We start from the raw sequence: 19,701 nt of genomic DNA, 5'->3' as shown, positions 1-19,701 counted from the left end.
ATGTCCACTAGAGGCTTGTTCTGTGACAGCAAGTTGCTGTAAAATTACTAATAAGTCAAGATCAATTTGTGAATATAAATGTGTACAATAAAAGTCATCAGTCTGTTTGTTGGATCTGCTTATTTTAAATGTTCCACTGCACATTGCAGGTAAATTGAAAACAGTTGTTGTCCTATTGAGATGTACGTGCTTGTGTCTTGTATGAAACATATAATTTTTTTCTCTAATTCTTGACACCACTATTCACAAATCCCTCGTCCCTCGAGATTTTTTACCAAACACCCTGCAAGAAAAATAGAAAGCAACAATTCTTCAACATGAGAACTCTAACTATCTGAAACTATCTAGGTAAGACTCTTTTTTGTGAACCAGCCTGTGACAGTTTAATGGGTTAGGACCTCCCTAAATCAGAAGAAGCATCTTCAGATCCTGCTGCTCTGACTCATCTGCCTCACTGGTCTGCTCCCTCATTTCCCTGAGATTTTTCTCTCTCTCTAATTGTAGAGTATACCTTATGGTGTTGTTAATTGGTTTCGGGGGACGCGACATAAGTCGAAAAACAATTTGCGTCAAATTAACTTGTGTCCAGACTAAACCTAAAATAACCAACACCATGAGATGCTTAGCCCACACCTGCTGTTAGAAGCCCAGCAAAGCCAGTGTTTCTTTTTGGGAGTTAATATCAAAAGGGGTATGAATCCGCCCATTCCCTAACATAATACCTAACAACATAACAACAATTTCAAAAAATAAGAGGAAGATGACACTTGTGAACCAAGTTCACATAGAGGATAAACTGAAAATTGTAAGTTATTTGCTGTTAAGTCTTTATTTGTATTAATTTAGGGAAGACTAAGTCACTGAAGGTTTAGGCTAGAAATGCTGTCACTGACTTATATGCCTCATAACTGCCAATCCCTGAGAGCTCTCAGCAATTTAAAGTAGCTGGAAAAGTCAGTCTTAGTAATCTACAGTATATTACTGTTGGCTGGTAGAAATAAAAGGTGGGAAAAAGGGACCGAGGCAACTGAGACATGAGACTGGAATCCAGTTGTGGTTACGGATAGTAAAATTACTGTGCAAGCTGAAGCACTACTAGATAATAGATACAAATCTGGCTGGCCTTGACTTACTTGTCTTCCTTGAAGACATGCCACTGATTCCATTACTGATAATTTCTAGTGTTTTCTAAATGTTGCTGCAGAGATGGTTACAAACTGAATCCTAATTAGTCACTTTTCTTCTCCTTGATACATGCTGACAGGTCTGTGTTCCAGCGTGTTCTGATGTGTGCACCTGCGGCTAAGTTGGCCAAAGGCTATGACATTAGCAGATGGAGTCCTCATGCCCCACATGCTACCCATATGTCACGCCAAATCTGATCTCATCTAGTGTGAAGAAAAGGTTCTGCTGCCTGCTGAAAGGCCACATTCCAAACAGATATCGTCAGCCTGACACCCTCACCTGACTGAGGCTGTAGGGTAAAGCTCTGCTTCATATCATATCAGTCACATTAAGGTGGAAAAGCAGGTTCAAAATGTACACAAAAACACAAAGTTCATCCCTCACTTCACAAGGCACTCCATATTCTATTTAAAATGACTGAACATTTCCAGTCGGTCAATAGTTGAAATACTGAATGTTTGATATATAGTCAAATCATACCAGATAGGACAAAGGAAGAACACTGCTATATGCAAATGCTAGCAGTGTATCACTGCAATTAGTATGATAGTGATCAAGATGCATTTTTGTCACAGAATGCCACCAAATTTAATCAGCCGCCTGCTTTTCTGATTTGTATCAAATCACACTGTTCATACTTGTATGATGCAATTATGTGACAGCAAAGTTTTAAAGATTAAATTTGGCTTGCTAAAAATACTTTTATTTTTCCCCCTTATTTTAGGGATTTTGAACATACTTCCTGACAGGTGATCATGACATTAGTAAAAGTGCTGCTTATTCTGGTAGGTTTTTGTCCCTAACCGCATATGCATGGACCCTCCAGTAGAGGCTTTCTAGGCTGAATCTCTTATTCAGACTCCTAGTTTTAGTCACAGATCAAACTGATCAACAGATTTAATTTAAATAAATTGTTTTCTCTTGCACCTGGTGTGCTCCCAATCAACTGCAGGCGTCTCATCCTAGACTGTCCAACCTGTTCTTATGCTTTCACATTCTTTTTTGTGTTATGTTTTGTGTGTCTGGATGGCATCGAAGCAGAGGACTGCTGCACAAGGTCATATCGTGTATTCCTTACAAAAGAGCCAAATCCAAGAGTTCCAAGTCAGTGACAAAGTTCTTGTTACTCGTTGCAGATGACACGCACGTATGTGTTTGCTCACATGCACGTACACACACGCACACACAGTGTAAATAATGGACAGAAACAATCACATTCCTAGTGCTTGCCTGACATCTAGTGGCCAACCAGGGAATACAACCCTCTAAGCATTATTGGAATGTATGAAATGCCAGAGGCTCTGCACATATTAAGTGGTATAATTTCTCATACAGTGAGACCACTTTCATGCCTGATGGTGACTTTGAATTTTTTTGATTGAACTTTATAAGGTACATTTTAAATTCCTAGAATGTGGCATAAATGTAGTAGATGTTTAATCAAGAAGAAATGCTGCAAAAAAATAAATAAAAAAAACTTACAGTTGTGGCTGACATCTTATGTCAGACAACCCTAATACACATTAACTAAAATCCGACCACATAAAAATTGACATTTGACTCAAAACTGATGAAGAAAGTTACACTGACAAATTATATACTGTACTCTTCCAGAATCTTAACACTGTCTTTCTAGGTAGAATAGAAATGTCAGTCTCCTTCCAATACTACGATTTTAGTTTGAATTGAAAGTAACGATAATCCTAAGGCACCATCTCTTTACCCTATCAAGTCAATTATACGAATAAAGGAAAAAGAAACAAACTTTGTGACAAACATCAGGTTTTCTCCACTTGTCACTGTAGCTGACAACACTTACCTGTGGGCTATTTGTTCAATTGTCATGATAGAGATAACAGTTTGCTGTCATTCTGTCAGCATGGGGCACAAAAACATTTTCTAGCTCTGAGAACAAACATTCACCGGGTGGTACTGTGTCTGAGTGGACAAGCAAATAGCTTTATGGAGACAAAAAACTACTGTTTCTCCCATGGAGAAAACGGATAGCACCTGTGTGTGCAGCCTGGTGGAACCTAGACTCAAAGGAGCATAATAGGAAACAGGAACATCCAACAGGGAGAGGCAAGTTTCTGTTTTCTGAATGTTTTTTTGCAAAAGGTTGACAGGAAAATCAACAGAATGGATTACAGGTGAGGAGGAGGAGGAAGCAATGACATTTTTTAAACGTGGAACATAAAATTTTTGAATGAGAATCAAATCATGTCAAAAGTGTCAAAATCAAATGAAAAGTGAAATTAAAATGATAGAACTGGACATTGGAATATCAAAACCTGACTTTGAAAATGGCTGTAGAGAGATGTACAAATTTAGTAAGAGATGTACGAATGAAAGATGGAAGTGAAAAAAAAAATATATATAAAAAAATTAAGAAATTCAACTGAGGCTATTTCACAAGGTGTCACTTATGAGGTCAGGAGACAGCAGAACAAATCTAAAGCACAGAATCAGGATGGAAAAAACACACATTTTAGTCAGAAAAAATGGATAGGACCACTTACTGAGGCTACAGTCTATCCTGATACAATCTGGTGGGAGAGAGAGCGAAATGTGAGATCAAATAAAAAAAGAATAAAGAGAGGGAGAGAGGGAGAGAAAGAAAGAAAGAAAAAGAACGACATTTTACATCCTTCAAAGTACATTCTGCAGACAACCAAGCATTGCTCTAAGGCCACCATCCGGGGACAGGCTCTGAGTCAGGATCACCCTTTTCCAAAGTCAATCCTACATCTATTCATTCTTCAACTTGATAACCTCCGAGCACAGCAGAAGGCATAAGAGAAACTTATGTTTCTATATTCAAAATATCTATCTTAAAATATACTATTTAAAATGCTCCACGTGTGTAGACATGATAAATGCTTTGAGTGAGAGTACAAGGAAAGCATAAAAAAATATGGAATTATGAGATTCTATCTCTGTTAGACGAAGCTGCAACAGATTAAAGATCATACCATCTGACAGCTTTTTTCTCTCTTTTTTTTAAAATCTTTGTTCATTAAAATTATATAATAGAATGTAAGTGAATGACACTTTGAAAATGTAATAACATATTATTAACTTCACAAAACAAGTCAGATAGAACCTGATAGATTCAACTGCAAAAAAAGCTTGAAGCACATGTCACTGGTTTAAATTACTGCAATGGTTGATTAGGATAAGTAAAATAAACAAAGTGAAGCCATTTTTCTAAACCAGGCATCTGGTCTTGTGTAGCTACTGTGCAGTCACGTGAGTAGATGTAATATTTTATAGTATTTATTTTGTCTTTTTACTAATAATTCATGATGCACTTGCCTTCTACAGCACTCTAGGTATGAGAAACCGAACAGTGTAAATGACAAGAAAGGGTGATCTGCACATCCCAGCCACCTCATGCCTGGTGCACACAACCCCTGTGATGCAAAACCCCTCTGCTACAAATAGAACAACAAAAATTAAACACAAATCCAAAACTGAATTTTGGTTTGTAGCTGATCCTGAACTCTGCTATTTGAACAACACATAATTTACATGACATGAAATAATTACCAAATTTTATATATTAAAATATTTTTTTAATTCTACCCTATCTAGTGGTTAGACAGTGCATGTGCATGTGGCAGAGTGGTTGGGTTGTGGTCTCGAGCTGTCAACCGCTACAGAATAGTGGACACAAACAGTCAGGGACAGGCATCACTCTGCAGAGATGTGAGTATGTCAGGCAGATATGGTTCAAATGAATGTGTTTACAAGCAAAATGTGTTGGTAAACAGCAATGTTCTCTAAAATGGACAATCTTCTCCTTTTCGGCTTTCCCTTCAGGGGTCACCACAGCAAACCAGTTGCCTCCATCTAACCCTGTCTTCTGCATCCTCTTCTCTCACACCAACTACCTTCATGTCCTCTTTCACTACATCCATAAACCCCTCTTTGGTCTCCTCTAGGCCTCCTGCCTGGCAGTTCAAAACTCAGCATCCTTCTACCAATATTTTCACTATCTCTCCTCTGGACATGTCCAAACCATCTCAGTCTGGCCTCTCTGACTTTATCTCCAAAACCCCAACATGTGCTGTCCCTCTGATGTACTCATTACTGATCCTATCAATTCTGGTCACTCCCAAAGAGAACACTGTCTTTAGACCAAACAACATCGCTGGTCTCACCACAGTTTTGTACACCTTTCCTTTCATTTTAGCTGAAACTCTTCTATCACACATCCCACCTGACACTTTTATCCACCTGTTTCATCCTGCCAGTACACGCTTCCAGTACAGACTCTCTCTCTCTCTCTCTCTCTCTCTCTCTCTCTCTCTCTCTCTCTCTCTCTCTCTCTCTCTCTCTCTCTCTCTCTCTCTCTCTCTATATATATATATATATATATATATATATATATATATATATATCCACTGAGTGGCTTTTCTGAGATGACTTTTAAGGATATTGCTCTAAAAGAAAAAAAGATGCTAGTATATGATTTCTTTGTAGACTATACCATTGTAGTTAATAGGGTATGCAGTGTGTGTTTAGGTGTTTAGGAGAGTCCTGGTACATGTCAGCACCGCTGCAGTTGTGAACTGGTCACTCTGACTGTTTGATCCGAGGGCCGCAGACATATAGACTATTGAAGGGATGAAAAGTTCCATCTGCTGAGTTATGGCCAGGTGGGTGCTTATGAATGACAGAAAATGAGAGGAGAATGAGAGAAGAGTAGAAAAAGGAAAAGAGTGTGAAGGGGCCACCTATGTTTGTCCCATCATTACCCTGTCTGTCTATAGGTGGCTTGAATTTTGCCCAGTGTGAACCTCTGTCATGCTCCTTGTGGTTCACCGGTGAGTTTGCTCCTCTAAAGAATCAGAACATGATTAAAATGTCAAGAGGGTATTTTTATCTTCACCATAGCAGAGTCTGCATCCAGTTGGGGAATTTTTGCTTCCCGTCTATGAATTTACCCATCTTATAAACCCCTCTTCACCTTTTAACTCATCCATACTTGCTTGTGATGAAGATTATTATGTCATTCAGTAGCGCTGGAGGCTTATCCAGCAGCTCAGCTTTCTTCATTCATTCATTTTCTGTATTGCTACCTCTACTTTCACGGGTCACGGGGGTTGCTGGAGCCTACCCCACCGAACTTAAACGGCAGTTGGCAGGAAGACTCTCTGGATATATTGGCAGCACATCGCAGAGCTTTCTTCATTAATGTAGAGAAAGTAACGCAAAGCCTTGAGGAAGAGTGACAGAGGAGGGGGCCACCTCGACATTGTAGGATTGTGTTAAAGCCCATGGAACTGTTAGAGATGGAGCTTTTAAATCAGAGGGTGCACTATGAGGATTCTCATGGAACAAGGGGTATGAGAGCGACAGTGATAGAGCCAAAGAATAAGATCAGAGTTGACTGCATGAAGGGGATACATATTAATTTAGCCTTTTGTTTCTACAGCAGATATTTAAGCCCTTTGTGAAGGAGAAGCTTCTGGATTTGCACCTCACTTTTGTCATACTAGAAGCTTTTGAGTCCTACAAGAAGCTCATTCATGGTGACAGCTAGCATGTCAGCAATCACATCCCAACTTGATACATTTAGAAGTGTAAACCCATCATATATATGCTGTATAAAATTATCTTAAGGACAAATCTAGAAGCTTTTCCCAAAATGTCAGACTGTCCTTATGCGTTCAGCAGTGCACAACACTAAAGAACAAAAGGAAGACATGGAGACGGAGGGAGGGTAACAGAGAGGTTGTTAGGGACGTCCACTACAAACCGGAGTGGCTTACCCAGGTTTACGGTCAGCTTTATGCGGCCTCCGTCCAGCTCCAGTCGCAGGGTGTCCGCGGACTCCTTAGATGTGGTGGCCATGAGCAGGCCATACGCCCGCTGAGACATGAAACGGAGCGACACATCCTCAGCTTCTGTGTGCATGGTGAACGGCATGATGATCTTCAGGTACATGCTGCCGTCATAGCTAAGCACTGTCGCCTCTGGAGTGGGGAGAGGTAGAGGAAAGGAGTGAGGGTGGGGGATAGTGGGGGGTTGGTGACACAGGAGACTCAGAATAACTTGGAAAATAATCATGAGGACATCTGGATACACGATATAAGACATAAGATGTAAGATATAAGCACAATCTTAACAATAATAAGCATCTATCAAGCACAAAATCAGTTGTATCAGCTTTCCAGTTGATTCTGTGACATTCAGTTTTGCCTCACTATATGAAATAACTAATGTTTTGCTGAGCATTATGCCTTTTAAGCTCAAATAACAGAATTAATGACAAATTTGTCAAAATAGGTGTACATAGGAGCCTGGAAGCCAAACAATTCCACGGCAGGGAAAAAATAAGCTCAATCATCGCCGTCCTTGTCGTACATCAAAGTTTGCTATGAGCGTGTGGCCCTTTGTCTGTTGGTGTTTTCCTTACTGCTGCATTACGCTGTGTGCAATTTTCTTCATAAATAAGTCTAATGATGGGAACAGCTTGCAGGATGTTTCCAGAACTTATTACAGCCCAATCATTTTGTCTTCAGATGACATCACCCAGAAGCATCAAAACAAGACATTTATTATACAGATTGGAAACCACAAAAAAATAGAAGTAATGATGACTCCAATATCAGACTTTCCTCCAGCATGGAAAAATGTTGTGTGGTTTCTGTGATCTTCTTATATATGCTGTTCAAAACCATGGACACACTCTACAGAATCTTTCGTGCAGAAAAAAAATGCAGAAATATCTCTGCTATGGAAGCCAATCAGGTGAAAGTATGACATTGATTAGCATTTTGTTTGACTGAGACTTCTGTGATCCAAAACAATCTTCATAAATTATTATTATAGTCAAAGCATTACACTTCCAACAAACAGCTATTTATTTGACATATGTTGCAGGTTAATATTGGATGTTCTTTACTATATATCTGCAGTGACAGAAAACTCCACTAGGTGGCAGAAGAGTATCAGCAAAACAACACCTGATTTCTGAACTTCCCAAAAAAAAAAAGTCATTTCACCCTTGAAAATTAAGGGTTAAGGTAAAGTCAAATAATCTTATCCTCTATCCCCACTGTCCTAATTTGATTCAAATCTCTCTGATCCACATTCCTGTCCACATCAAACTAATGTGATGACTCATTGAGGTCCACAGATGTGCAACATCAAATTTGAAGCGTGGCGCCTGTGGCTAATTGGTATCAATCAGACGCGTGTGCCACTATTGTCTGGCACATTCTGTCGCTTTATCAAATGCAACACCTGGGTTAGCGGGACTGGCACAGATGGCAGAAGGCCTGATTACCATTGCCAGCCTCTCAGAGTTACAATCCCCCCATAGCCCTCACCCCCCAGTCAGTCAGCTCCTGATGCTAACAAGTCCCTGATGAGCTCTTAGTCCTCCTTGGAAGTGCCAAATACATGGCAGCATATTGTCAAATGTTTACCCTGTTCTTGAATTTTAGATTGTTTATTCATTAGTTGAGTTGGGATGAAGGTTAAGAGATCAACTTTATCTTGTTTGTGAATAAGATGGAATCTTTATCCTTTATCCTTCATCCAATCAGAAATGTATTCCTTTAACATTACCCTCCTTACCTATCTCGCAGTTGGTCCCCAGGTATCCAGTGCCAGTGCAATCACATATGTAGCGGTTCCAGCCTTCTTTGCAAAGACCTCCATTGCCACAGGGCGTGCTACTGCACCGTTTCTGGAGTTCACGGGTGCAGAAACTGCTAACGCCCATGGCGCTTTGGATCTCAGACAGACGGCGAACATCCCGGCTCTTTCCGTCGATGAAGAGATCGCGAACACAGCCCACGTAGCCATAGTTCAACAGCGCTGTCCAAACCTCAGGCGGTAGGATGAGGTCTGACTTGGACTCAGGCAGCCCACCCAGGTACATATCGCTGTCCAGGTCCAGGATTTCACTGCCCTCAGGGGAGCTGAAGGGCATACTGCGGCTGTTGACCGAGATGGATCCTTGTAAACAGAAACACAAAAAGAACAAAATCTCATCAATAATTTAGTTTTGGGTTGATTTTTTTTTTTTTTGGACATTGGCAAATGGTGCACACAATGTGTGTGTGTCTGAGGCAGCTTGTATTTTAAGCATGACCAAAAGCACGTTTTCTGATGAAGTGATAAAGTTGGTGGGAGTTTAAGTAGCACACGTGCGTGCGCGTGTGTATGTGTGTGTGTGTGTGTGTGTGTGCGTGCGTGCGTCTGTGTGTTTGTGTGTAAGAGAGAGTGCGTCTAATGTGTCTGTAATAGGCTAAATAGAGGAGAAGGGAAGCAGAATACAGGAGGGAGCGGGTGAAACAAAGGGCCCTCTCTCCTTCTGTGATTAACGACTCTGTCTTAATTTTCTATTAAAAGCCAATTACAGCAGAAGCAGCAGTGAGATCACATGCTGGCGCTCACATACACATCCAGACACACACTCATTCACACTTCTCCTCATTACAAGATGCCATTAAGGGGATATATAATGTCTAAGGTGCTTGGCCACCTACAGTCCATTCATCAGATCCCACACTCGAGCAATGCAGATGCCTGCTGCCACAGGAAGAAAGAACAGGTATAGAGAATAAATGTTTGCTAAAAAATACCACCAGATGAATGGTTAGTACTAATAGTGACCATTATTTTTCTTTTGTTTTGACATGCTAGGACAGAGGTTCACTAGTCAACATCAATCGGGTCTTCCTTTCCCGTGAAATACAAATTTGACCCTGATGCTACAGACTCAATCAGCTGCCTTTAGAAACCACAATACGCTGGAAATATCAACAGAAAAGAAAAAAAGACTAACAATCAATACGTGGTAGTCAGAGCTGTGAGTCCTTTAGATGTCATTTTTGCTTTCTTTAGTGGCTTGTATACAAGACAGATACTTGTTTTTGAGACATTATGAAAGGAAAGACAGAAATTTTGTTTTCTAAATATTATACTTACATCAAACATCTAGTATTTGAGTTGTGTTATGCAACAGCTTTAACAGTTCCTCACCTTTCCTCCCTTCCCTCTGAAAATCAACGTGGCACCAATCCCCATCATTGACCTTCTTATTGCTTGCCTTCAGCTTCGTTTTTCCCGAGCCCATATCAATCAACAGGTATAAATACCCATCCAGCAGCTCCATGGCAAAGTAATCAGTCTTCAGTTCCCTGCCAGGCTTTTGCTCTTTGGGGCCCTGTGGGCGGCCATGGCTGAACAGCAGGAGTCCACTGGGCTCTGTAGTGCGGAAGTCGAAGGAGATGGACCCTGTCTTCTTGGTGTTCCACTTGGGCAAAGAGATGTAGGACTCAGGAATCTCAAAGGTGACCGGGTCCAAGGCCGCCACATCCTCGCAGCGGAACACCAGGTCTCCATTTAGGGTTATTTTAGGGTCACGCTCGATGGCTAGCCGAGAGAGCTCCAGTTTAAAGTCATTATTCTTGTAGACCACCTGGAATGCATGGAGAAGAATGTAGTTACAAATGTACAGTTCTGAGTAGAGCATTAGCGGCAGATTCAGAAGTGACATCGAGAATTGGATTATTATTTTGGTGGCCAAAAAACCAAGCACAGCTGGTGCAGAGGAGAACATTACGTCCATTATTTTAAGAGCCTGCAGATGCATCTTAATTGCCCAAATTAATTTAGAGTGTCAGTTATAGTGGCTGCTGGGAAATCTTGTCAGCACAGGGAAATGATGAATCAAAACATGAATAAAATGCATGACTCTCTCTGGAGCCGCAGGTTGACAGCGACATTCACGCAACATTCTTTTGCATGTGAACTTGAAGCACATGGTTCCCTTACAGGGAATGTTCATTATTATTTCACTGCTTATATTGACATTGCTGATCCCTCTGAGTGGCTACACAACACGGTCAGCGCACATAGCTCTGGTCAACACTGTGCAAACTCCATGCTGTTGGTCAAATCCATTAAACATACAAATTGTGGTTCAGAAATGTCAGTTTAAATGCAGACCAAAAAAAAGGCTGCAGGGGGTTTTCCGAGGCAGTCAGAAGTGAACGTTGCCCACAGTCTTAATGCAAATGTCTCTGGCAGCCTTTGATGGAATACAGCTCTATTGTCTCAGCTCAAAGTGTGTGTCTAGGCCTCACTGTGTGCATTGATAATGGATTAAGTGCTAAAGGCAGAGTAAATTATCCTTGTATTTCATAGTATTTGTTGAACACAATGTTGACAGCTTTCTGAGAGGCCATCCTCAAGGTAGTAATTTGAAGCAGCTGAGGTCTCTGCATTTGTGCATTTTCTCTCTTGATTGCAGTATGTACCATGCTTTCTCAGACAACAATGCACACTTGCTGAAAGGTAACAAATTCATCTTTTTTACATTCCTGTCTTTGTTCTCTGCTGCTGTCTTGACTCCCAGGTTAGGAAGATTGTGCTGTTGATGTAAAGACCTGACCTTTGTAGCTGATGTGCTCAGCTGAATTGTGAGTTTATTGAATTTATTGTACAGTGCTATACAGATTCAAATTTTTAATTGCTTTTCCTAATTTACGTATTTGACGGATATTTTTGGTCTTTTGGAGGACTACTTCCAGCCACCTACATCTATTTTTATTTACTAAAATTTGTATTAATTTCTATTAATTTCAACTTTGCTCTGAATCAACCAATATTTCAATATCCTGCTTAACACTCGACGTACCAGGATTCTGTGACTACTAGAACCATTATTTGTATATAATTTGGATTATCATTAAAATATCCAGGAATAAATTGCTGGAATAGGTAAAAACACAACATGACACTAAATGAAAATTACGGTGATTGATTTTTTTTTTTTTTTAATTTAACTGACACAACAAAACTTCTCTGCAATTACACATCCAAATTTGTACTGTAAAATTAAAACAAATGTATCTCTGTGAAGACAAAACAAAAACAAATGTATCATGGCTCAAAATAAGTTGGTGTCATCATTAGACGTTAAAATTAAATATATTAACTATTATGAACATTTAATAATGCTGTGGCGGCTGCCAGCCAGCTGGAGACACTGCTGTTGCATTGGCAAGTTTTTTTGCTTATTGCTCACAAATACTCAGTCATCCACTGATAACTTCTTTACTTTTCTTGAACTTTCCAAGGCACTAAAGGCCCAGAAAAGCAGCCTGGATCGTCCAGTAAATAAAAGTAGACAAGAGCTCCCTCCATCTGTAGAGGAGCAAAGGGCCCTGCACACTGAAGAGGTGCTGAAATGTGTCAGTACAACCCTAACACTCTATCAATGCTGACCAAGGAAAAATGTCTCCATTCGAATCACAATCCACACAGCTGTCAACATCGAAAGTGGCCAAGAGGCTAAACTGGACACTGTTCCGTACAGTACCACAACACAACCGAGGTTGCAGTAGATGTACTTGATCAAATGGTGAGGAAATACCCAGTGAAAGCTGCTACACGAAGATGGCCATTGGTGGTGTTTCATAATATTGACGGTGTCATAATACTGGTACTGTTTCGTAATATTCTTAACCTGGCTGCCATAAATGCTTCGATCTTGTTCAATAAAAGCACCAATAAGATGATGTCACAGAGGACCCTCATAATGCTACTCCATCAAGTTACTCTTAAATATTTGTAATGATAAACCAAATTATATATGTCCGAGCAGTCAAAATGACTGCATATAGTAGCTCTACAGTAGGTAGTAATACTGTTTTTAAATTTTAATGATCAAACCGTGTTAGAATAAAATATACACACATTTAGAAAAAGTCGGGGTCCTATTGGTCCATAGGTTCTAGTGTTAAACAACATGTAGTTCAACTGGTACAAAGATGTGTTAATTTATTCCTGATTATTTCTCATTTAATTATTAATTGTTTAGCAGCAAGTACATGCAATAAGTATTTAGGAATAATTTCTTTACAGTACATTATTCTGAGCTAAACAGACATTCATGTTTGCATGTTGAGTAAAAAAGCTAAATAAAGTCTTTGGAACATAAAGAGATAGGAGTGAAATAATCTATTGCTTTAATGGTTGCTTCTGTACTGTAGTTGAACTGGGTTGAACTTCTTTAGGTGTGAGGAAATGCTTAATATGCACGGATGTTTTGAAAGTAGTGTCGCCGTCACTTAAGTCCTCATTTGCATTTGTTTGCGTTGGGTGTTTTTCACGTCTGCAGAACTAAAATCCTCATCTTGTGCAACGGTGTTTACTGGATTGGCTTTCGACTATCTATTTCACCAGACAGCTGCTGTCAGAGTCCTTCACAGAATATTTTTCAAACACTCTCCAATCTAGCTATTTTTTCGACGGTACATGTATGCAAAATCTCTCCCCCTCTCCCCATCTTTCCGTCTCAATTCTGTCAACACCACGCCTACACACTGACACAGAAATAATCATAAGAACTAAGATATGCTGGGTTATTATTGATTGGTGATTGAACTTAAGCTTCCTATGGTTATCTCCTATATTTGCCACACTGCCTTGTACACTGTACACCTCATAATAACATCATTAGGAGAGATTAGTTGTGGTAATTAGCCATGATAACGCTAAAACTGGCAGCTAATAAGACATGAGCTGACTTGGCTTGAGGTGTTAGGAAGAGAAGGGGAGGAAAATGGCAATGGGGGAGGAAAAACATTTACGTTGATTTTATTGTTTTTCAGGTATTAATTTTGTTTACCCATGCTGCTCTGTCTTTCCAAAACAGCCTGGAGTTATGCATTCGACAAAGACACATAAAACATGCAGGGAACAGAAGAAACATGCTATATTAGAGTTCTTTCAAACCACTTAGTATCTGTAGTGATACTGTGATCAATTATGTTGATTGAAAGCACAAGTTAAGGTTAATATTTTCTACCTTTCTTTTCGGTAATAGGGTTTCGCATGCAGTACCATCACAGCTCCATCAAACATGATTATTTTTTATCTTGCTACGGTAAAAAGTAATGTAAAATAAAATATGCTAGGTTGCCCAAATACTCTGTGAAGCAATCGGTGAATTAAAATGGAAACTAGTGTGTGATTCCAGCAGGGAGAATATCAGAAACTTCCCCTAGATTAATTGCACAATAAAACACTGATGGTGGCCAGTTTTCCATTAGATTAGCTGGGGTAGTCCCGTTTCATTGATGATGAATTCTGATGCTAACAGTGTTGAAGATGAAACTTGGAAGGTTGACTGGAAATAAAAAAAAAACAAAAAAAAAACATGCCTAATTGGGCACAACAGGATGCTGGGAAGGATTTAGACTTGGAGGCCAAGACAACTCTTGACATCTGCCTGTTGTACACAACTCCTATTTTTCCATGTAGATCAGCAATAACACCAATCAACACCACAAAATTACTTTGGAACATACTATTTGGTGGCATATGAAGCATTTCCATAAATTGTAGACTACTTGAGTGAGCAGAGATGTGTTTCAGAAGCACAATGACAGATTATAAGGACAGCTTCTATTGCGTAATTAACAGTAAGGCCAGAAGTATTACTAATGTTGAGTGCGGTTAACAGTTGATAGTACAGTCTATACTACGAATTTGAGTAACACCTAACATATTTGTTATTACTTAGACAGTTAAAAGAAATAATCAACCTTGGATATTTTCACACTGCCAGTAACTTTATGAATTTTGTGTTTGATTTTGAAACTGAAATTACTCTCATTCAATGTCTGACTTCACATCTTCCAGTTTATTTCCAGTGCACAGATGAGGCAAACCTAACAGAAGTTGGGGGAATAAATGAAATGTAAGACAGGTGAAACTAGCAGTGAATGACAAATAAGATGAAGGCAGTGGTCTCAGTGGAGCATTTATGTATGGGAGCCTCAGAATGGCCTCTGGATGGGAAGCATCCAGAGGCCATTCTGAAACAAGTATCTAATAATCGGTGCCTTTTTAACAGACAAAGATCCAGATGTCCTGAGGTAGATTCTGTATCATTAACAAACACATTTATGTCAATACCCAAACCCTTCAGAGCATCTTTATTTATGTAGATATTTATTCTACGTCATTTCATTACTGGGAGGGTAGATTCCAAGCTTATCAGATTTGTCCACTAATGACAAGACAAAGGTACCAAAAAAAAAAAAACCTTTATGAATTTATGCCTTTCCTTTTTGCCTCTTTCCAATGAATAATTATTTCTGAACTCATTGACTTGGCTGAGGCACAATGTGTTTTTGTGTTGGACTGACTTCAGTGATCTCTCCAAAGTCAGGAACCCCAGCATGCTCCAAGGATTTCTCGCCAGTCTTGCAGTGAGGCTTACACACTGCCAAAACTTCCTGCGGAGTGACTCTATTGATTTGTTTTGCCATTGAGAAACAAATCTAAAACCCTGCAGGTCAGCAGAGCAGAAGTAATATTTTCTCTGGATGTATTTGGGGTACTCAGTGCTCAGTGAGCCCATTTAGTGCATCATAGAAGGCCTCTTTTGCACAAGTATCACTATAAACACAGAGAAAATGCAGACATCCATGTGTTATAAAGTAATTTTGCACATATTTTAGATTTTTATGAACTTTGGTGACATTGAGCATGTGAAGTACCTCCAGTATTAGGCTACTATAATTTATATTGATTGCTATTGCCTTGGTGATTAAAGAAACATGCTGGGAAGAGAAAGGGCATATTTTGTATCTGCTCAATGGATGCTGACTTGAGGTAGGTGGGGTGTGAGATTTGGAGGGGGGGTGTACGTCTCCTGAAGATTTTATCATTCAGCAAAGGTGAGAGTAAGAGAAGCCTGCAGACAAATAGATAAAGCATCAGCTCGAAGTAGGGAGGGCAGGAAGTGAGAGAGTGAGAGAGTGAAGGGAGAGCATTCATCCAGCGGTTGGAATCAGTCGAAGAAATCAATTTTTAATTTGGCCGTCAGGATGGCAAAGCTGGCGTGCCAACCGTGGACTTAATTATACAAAACTGCCCCGGGAAAGGGAAGACCAGAGGGAAAGAGAAGCAATGAGAGAGGTGGAGCAAGTGAGGAAGATGAGAAGTAAAGAAAGGAAGAAAGACTGACATGAAAGGAGAAGGGTGAAATGGGAAGATAGCAAGGTCACTTTCTGGAAGATAGACAGATATGCAGAAGTCGTGGTGGAGAGACAGATGGTGACGTGCTGAACGGAAGAAACTGAGGAAACAAGACTGGGGGGCTGAGCAGAGACACCCCATTTCACACCTCGCCGCTCTGACTGGAAGCCGAGTGAACATGTACATACATCACACAGTGTATGATCATTGCATGCGGGTAACTTGAATACACACACACACACAGAGACACACACAAGCATGCGAGTGTACACACCACAAATAACTTTATAGAGCTTCAGTGCCTCTTTTGGTGTCTTTTTACTCCTCTTCTGCTGTGCTCTTCCTTTGGATTTCTGCTTCCTGGAGGGTACTGGCCAAGCGTATCAAAGGCATTTGACCACGGTAGTGGCATGAAAGTCTTGCCCTAGACCATAACACCACTGATAATCCGAGCTGTGCCGCTGAGTTAGCACAGGATGAAATAGACCGCTGTCTACCCTCAACCATTTATTTTCTATTTTTCAGACCCTATTTTACCTGGTGCTTTCAGTTCCTCTCATCTTCTCTTTTCTCCCTGCCTTTCTCTGTGATTACCTTTACAGATGAGCTCAGCTAATACAGTCAAACAGGGCATTATTTTTTGCAACAGTGCTAATCTTAGAACCAAACTATATTTAGACCTCTCATCTTCATTGCATCTATAATTTCTTCCTTTAAACCTAGAAATAATGGATTATTCTTCTAATTAGATCCCTTCTGTGTCTATCTTACATGTAAAGAATTATGGCTGTGGTGACACAAACCCAAACTAAATGAAAAAAGCAGCCATTGGCAGAATGTTTGCTATGACACTGCCTTGCCCTTGGATGTGCCTGAAGTTTCTTCCATATGCTCTCATCCACCACCTCAACATTTTTACCTTTAGTTTCACTTTCTTCATGTTTGTTTGAAGAATATAATCAAGTACATTGGGAAAATAATGCCAGGATTTTCTCCTCCTGCTCTTTCGGTTCCTCATCTCCTGGGTCTATTCCACAGACAGGAATAATTTGCTCTCCAGCCATCCTGTCTTATGTCATTTCCAGCACATTGCACACATTGCCTTCAGCTGTTTGTTGTTATGAGCTCCTGCTTTTGTGTATCTGTTTCTTTCTTCACTATTCACCCATCCTCCCCTTCCTTTCTGTATGTTGACTGTAAATTCAGACTTGACATGATGAGGGAGAAGATAGTTAAACGCCTTAGGAGGTTTAAGACCCACTGGGGATCCTTTCGATAGCAACCCAAATAATGAAAATGTAATTCTGCAGGCATAATTAAGTTAGAGATAGGGCGATTACTGTGAGATCCATTAAAAGTGATGGCAAAAGTAATTACTTATTCAATCAGTGCAGTTTTATGAGGAAATGTGATGGCACCATGTTGTGTCGCCTCTATACAAGTCATTACATTTACAAGAGCATAATGCTTTAAGCTGTGATTGGTCCCTTTGACATCTTGTTAAGATGTGATTCAAGCTATGGTTAAACTAAAAATAATTTTTTGGGACTTCAGAGTAGAACAAATAAAGTTTGAATAAGGCGACTGTCCTCTACAAATCCATCCATGCCGATGTGTGGTTGTGTCAATGAGTGTTTCTAATTCTCCAGCATCCCACTGTGTGTGGGTTTGTTTGGTCTGCCATGTGGTTCGGAAGAGAGCGAGGCAGAACGGAGGAAATACACATTGGAAACAGATTCAGGAGATTGTATGTCTAACACCTCCTACTCTCGACGATGGGAGTTACATCCACACGGGACAATGATACTCTTGTGTTAACACGAGGGGTGCCAAACATTTTCTGTTTTCGAACTGCAACTCTGTGATTTTGTCTTCATTGAAATTTTGTTAAGAATAACATCCTACTGATTGGGCAATGCGGTGGTGCAGTGGGTAGTGCTGCTGTCTCTCTTCAGTGTGGCCCTGCAATGAGCTGGCGTGTCATCCAGGGTGTACCCTACCTCTCGCCCATAGCCAGCTGGGATATCCTCCAGCAACCACTTTGAGCCATACTTTGGATAAGGGTCCAAAATCAAGACAAATACGATCATCTAATCCCTCATATATGAATGAGTCCTATTGATAGTGTCGGTCAGGGGAGGCACGTGAGACATGGCCTCACCTGCCAAGAAAAAAAATGGAAATAAAAAAAACCTTTTTGTTTGCATTTATTATTTGCATTTATTTATTCAGTGGTGTGTGTTATATAATTATTTTCCATTTAACATCACCAATTTTACATTAGTTTTACTCAAAATTGCTGCATTTTCATATTTACCGCTGAAATACTGAGAAGAGACCTGAGGTGAGGCACCAGCCAGCCGTGCCTCACTATGGCACGAGTGAGTTTGAACACTACTCCTAACCACCACGAGGAAGGTTAATATTTTTTAGTTTGTGTAAATGGTTATGTGTGATGGGACAGATACACTCACATCTTTTAGGCAGCCCATAAAGTTGTTGCTGACTGGGGATCCAGGCAGGTCGGCAGTGTTTGGGCTTCCTCCGATGTAGAAGAAGTCATCGGAGCCCAGCATGGTGTAATCTTCTTGGGTGTACCCAGTGGTGGTCAATATGCCATCCACTGAGATGGTCACCTGGCACAGGCATGGCCCAAAAGAGACAGATGAAGAGATACAGGGATAGAGAGATATGGAAAATGATGAGAGTGGAGAGAAATCAGAAGAATGAGGAGGAAAAACAGGGAAGAAATTGAATTAAACACCAGTCACAAGTTGGACCACACCCTACGCAGTATCGCTTGGTTGGTTACTTCAGGTGTCAGTCAGACTGGAGGCTTTTACTCTTGAGTGCAGTTGCTAAGAGAAAACTACAGGGACAGTGCTAGGTTCACTTTCTCATCACGAGCAGAGGAAACACCTTGGTATAGCCTACAGATGGTCAAGGGTCGGGTTTAACCAGTGTCGGGCCGTGCATTTCACACCTAGGCCTTCAGTGATGTTATCCTTGGTTAAACTAGCATAGATACATCCCATAATACTGTGAGCAGCTCCCACCGCTGCCACCAATGTAGCGTTCCGGACTGAGGTGTTTATAATTTCTCTCAAATGGGACAAAAAGCGGCATCAGCCCCACTCCTTTAATTGTCACTGGCACAGAAGAACCCGCGGCCACACCTTTTATAGACGTCACACAACTACGTCACAACAAACCGACTGAATTGACCATCATTTATGACACTATAGCTAGAGAAACTAAATACAGACATACAGTAACACACTACTAGATGTTGCATCACCTCTGTCATGTATAAAACGGGGTATTTTACAGCAGGTACACAAGTCACACAAGTTGTGTATGTCCACTATAATTACACAGCTGCACAAGTGTGCCACATTATTTGCACACATTGCAGAAGAGCAAGATTTTTTTTTTTCATTTTTAGTACATTTGTCATTTTGTTTCCTTATAATTCATTTAATATAAATGAAATAAAAT

At 40.3% G+C, this 19,701-nt stretch overlaps 1 protein-coding gene across 4 annotated transcripts in view; it reads right to left on the bottom strand.

The window, feature by feature from the left end:
• The window catches only part of nrxn2b (neurexin 2b), a 581,101-nt gene that overhangs the window by 297,088 nt on the left and 264,312 nt on the right, over nucleotides 1-19,701 (bottom strand). For 3 of the 4 annotated variants that reach the window (XM_068307857.1, XM_068307860.1, XM_068307858.1), the window contains 5 exons: nucleotides 18,678-18,839; nucleotides 10,189-10,627; nucleotides 8,776-9,159; nucleotides 6,963-7,166; nucleotides 3,705-3,731 (listed from right to left, as the gene is read on the bottom strand). In XM_068307857.1, coding sequence (XP_068163958.1) covers nucleotides 3,705-3,731; nucleotides 6,963-7,166; nucleotides 8,776-9,159; nucleotides 10,189-10,627; nucleotides 18,678-18,839 — 1,216 coding nt within the window. The remainder of the gene's footprint in view (nucleotides 1-3,704; nucleotides 3,732-6,962; nucleotides 7,167-8,775; nucleotides 9,160-10,188; nucleotides 10,628-18,677; nucleotides 18,840-19,701) is intronic. The other variant, XM_068307859.1, reaches the window with a different exon arrangement.

The sequence above is a fragment of the Antennarius striatus genome, chromosome 23 (genome assembly GCF_040054535.1).
Source record: "Antennarius striatus isolate MH-2024 chromosome 23, ASM4005453v1, whole genome shotgun sequence".
In the NCBI taxonomy this organism is placed as follows: Eukaryota; Metazoa; Chordata; class Actinopteri; order Lophiiformes; family Antennariidae; genus Antennarius; species Antennarius striatus.
The sequence above is the reverse complement of the archived record's forward strand: the minus strand, read 5'-3'. Positions and strand labels throughout refer to the sequence as shown.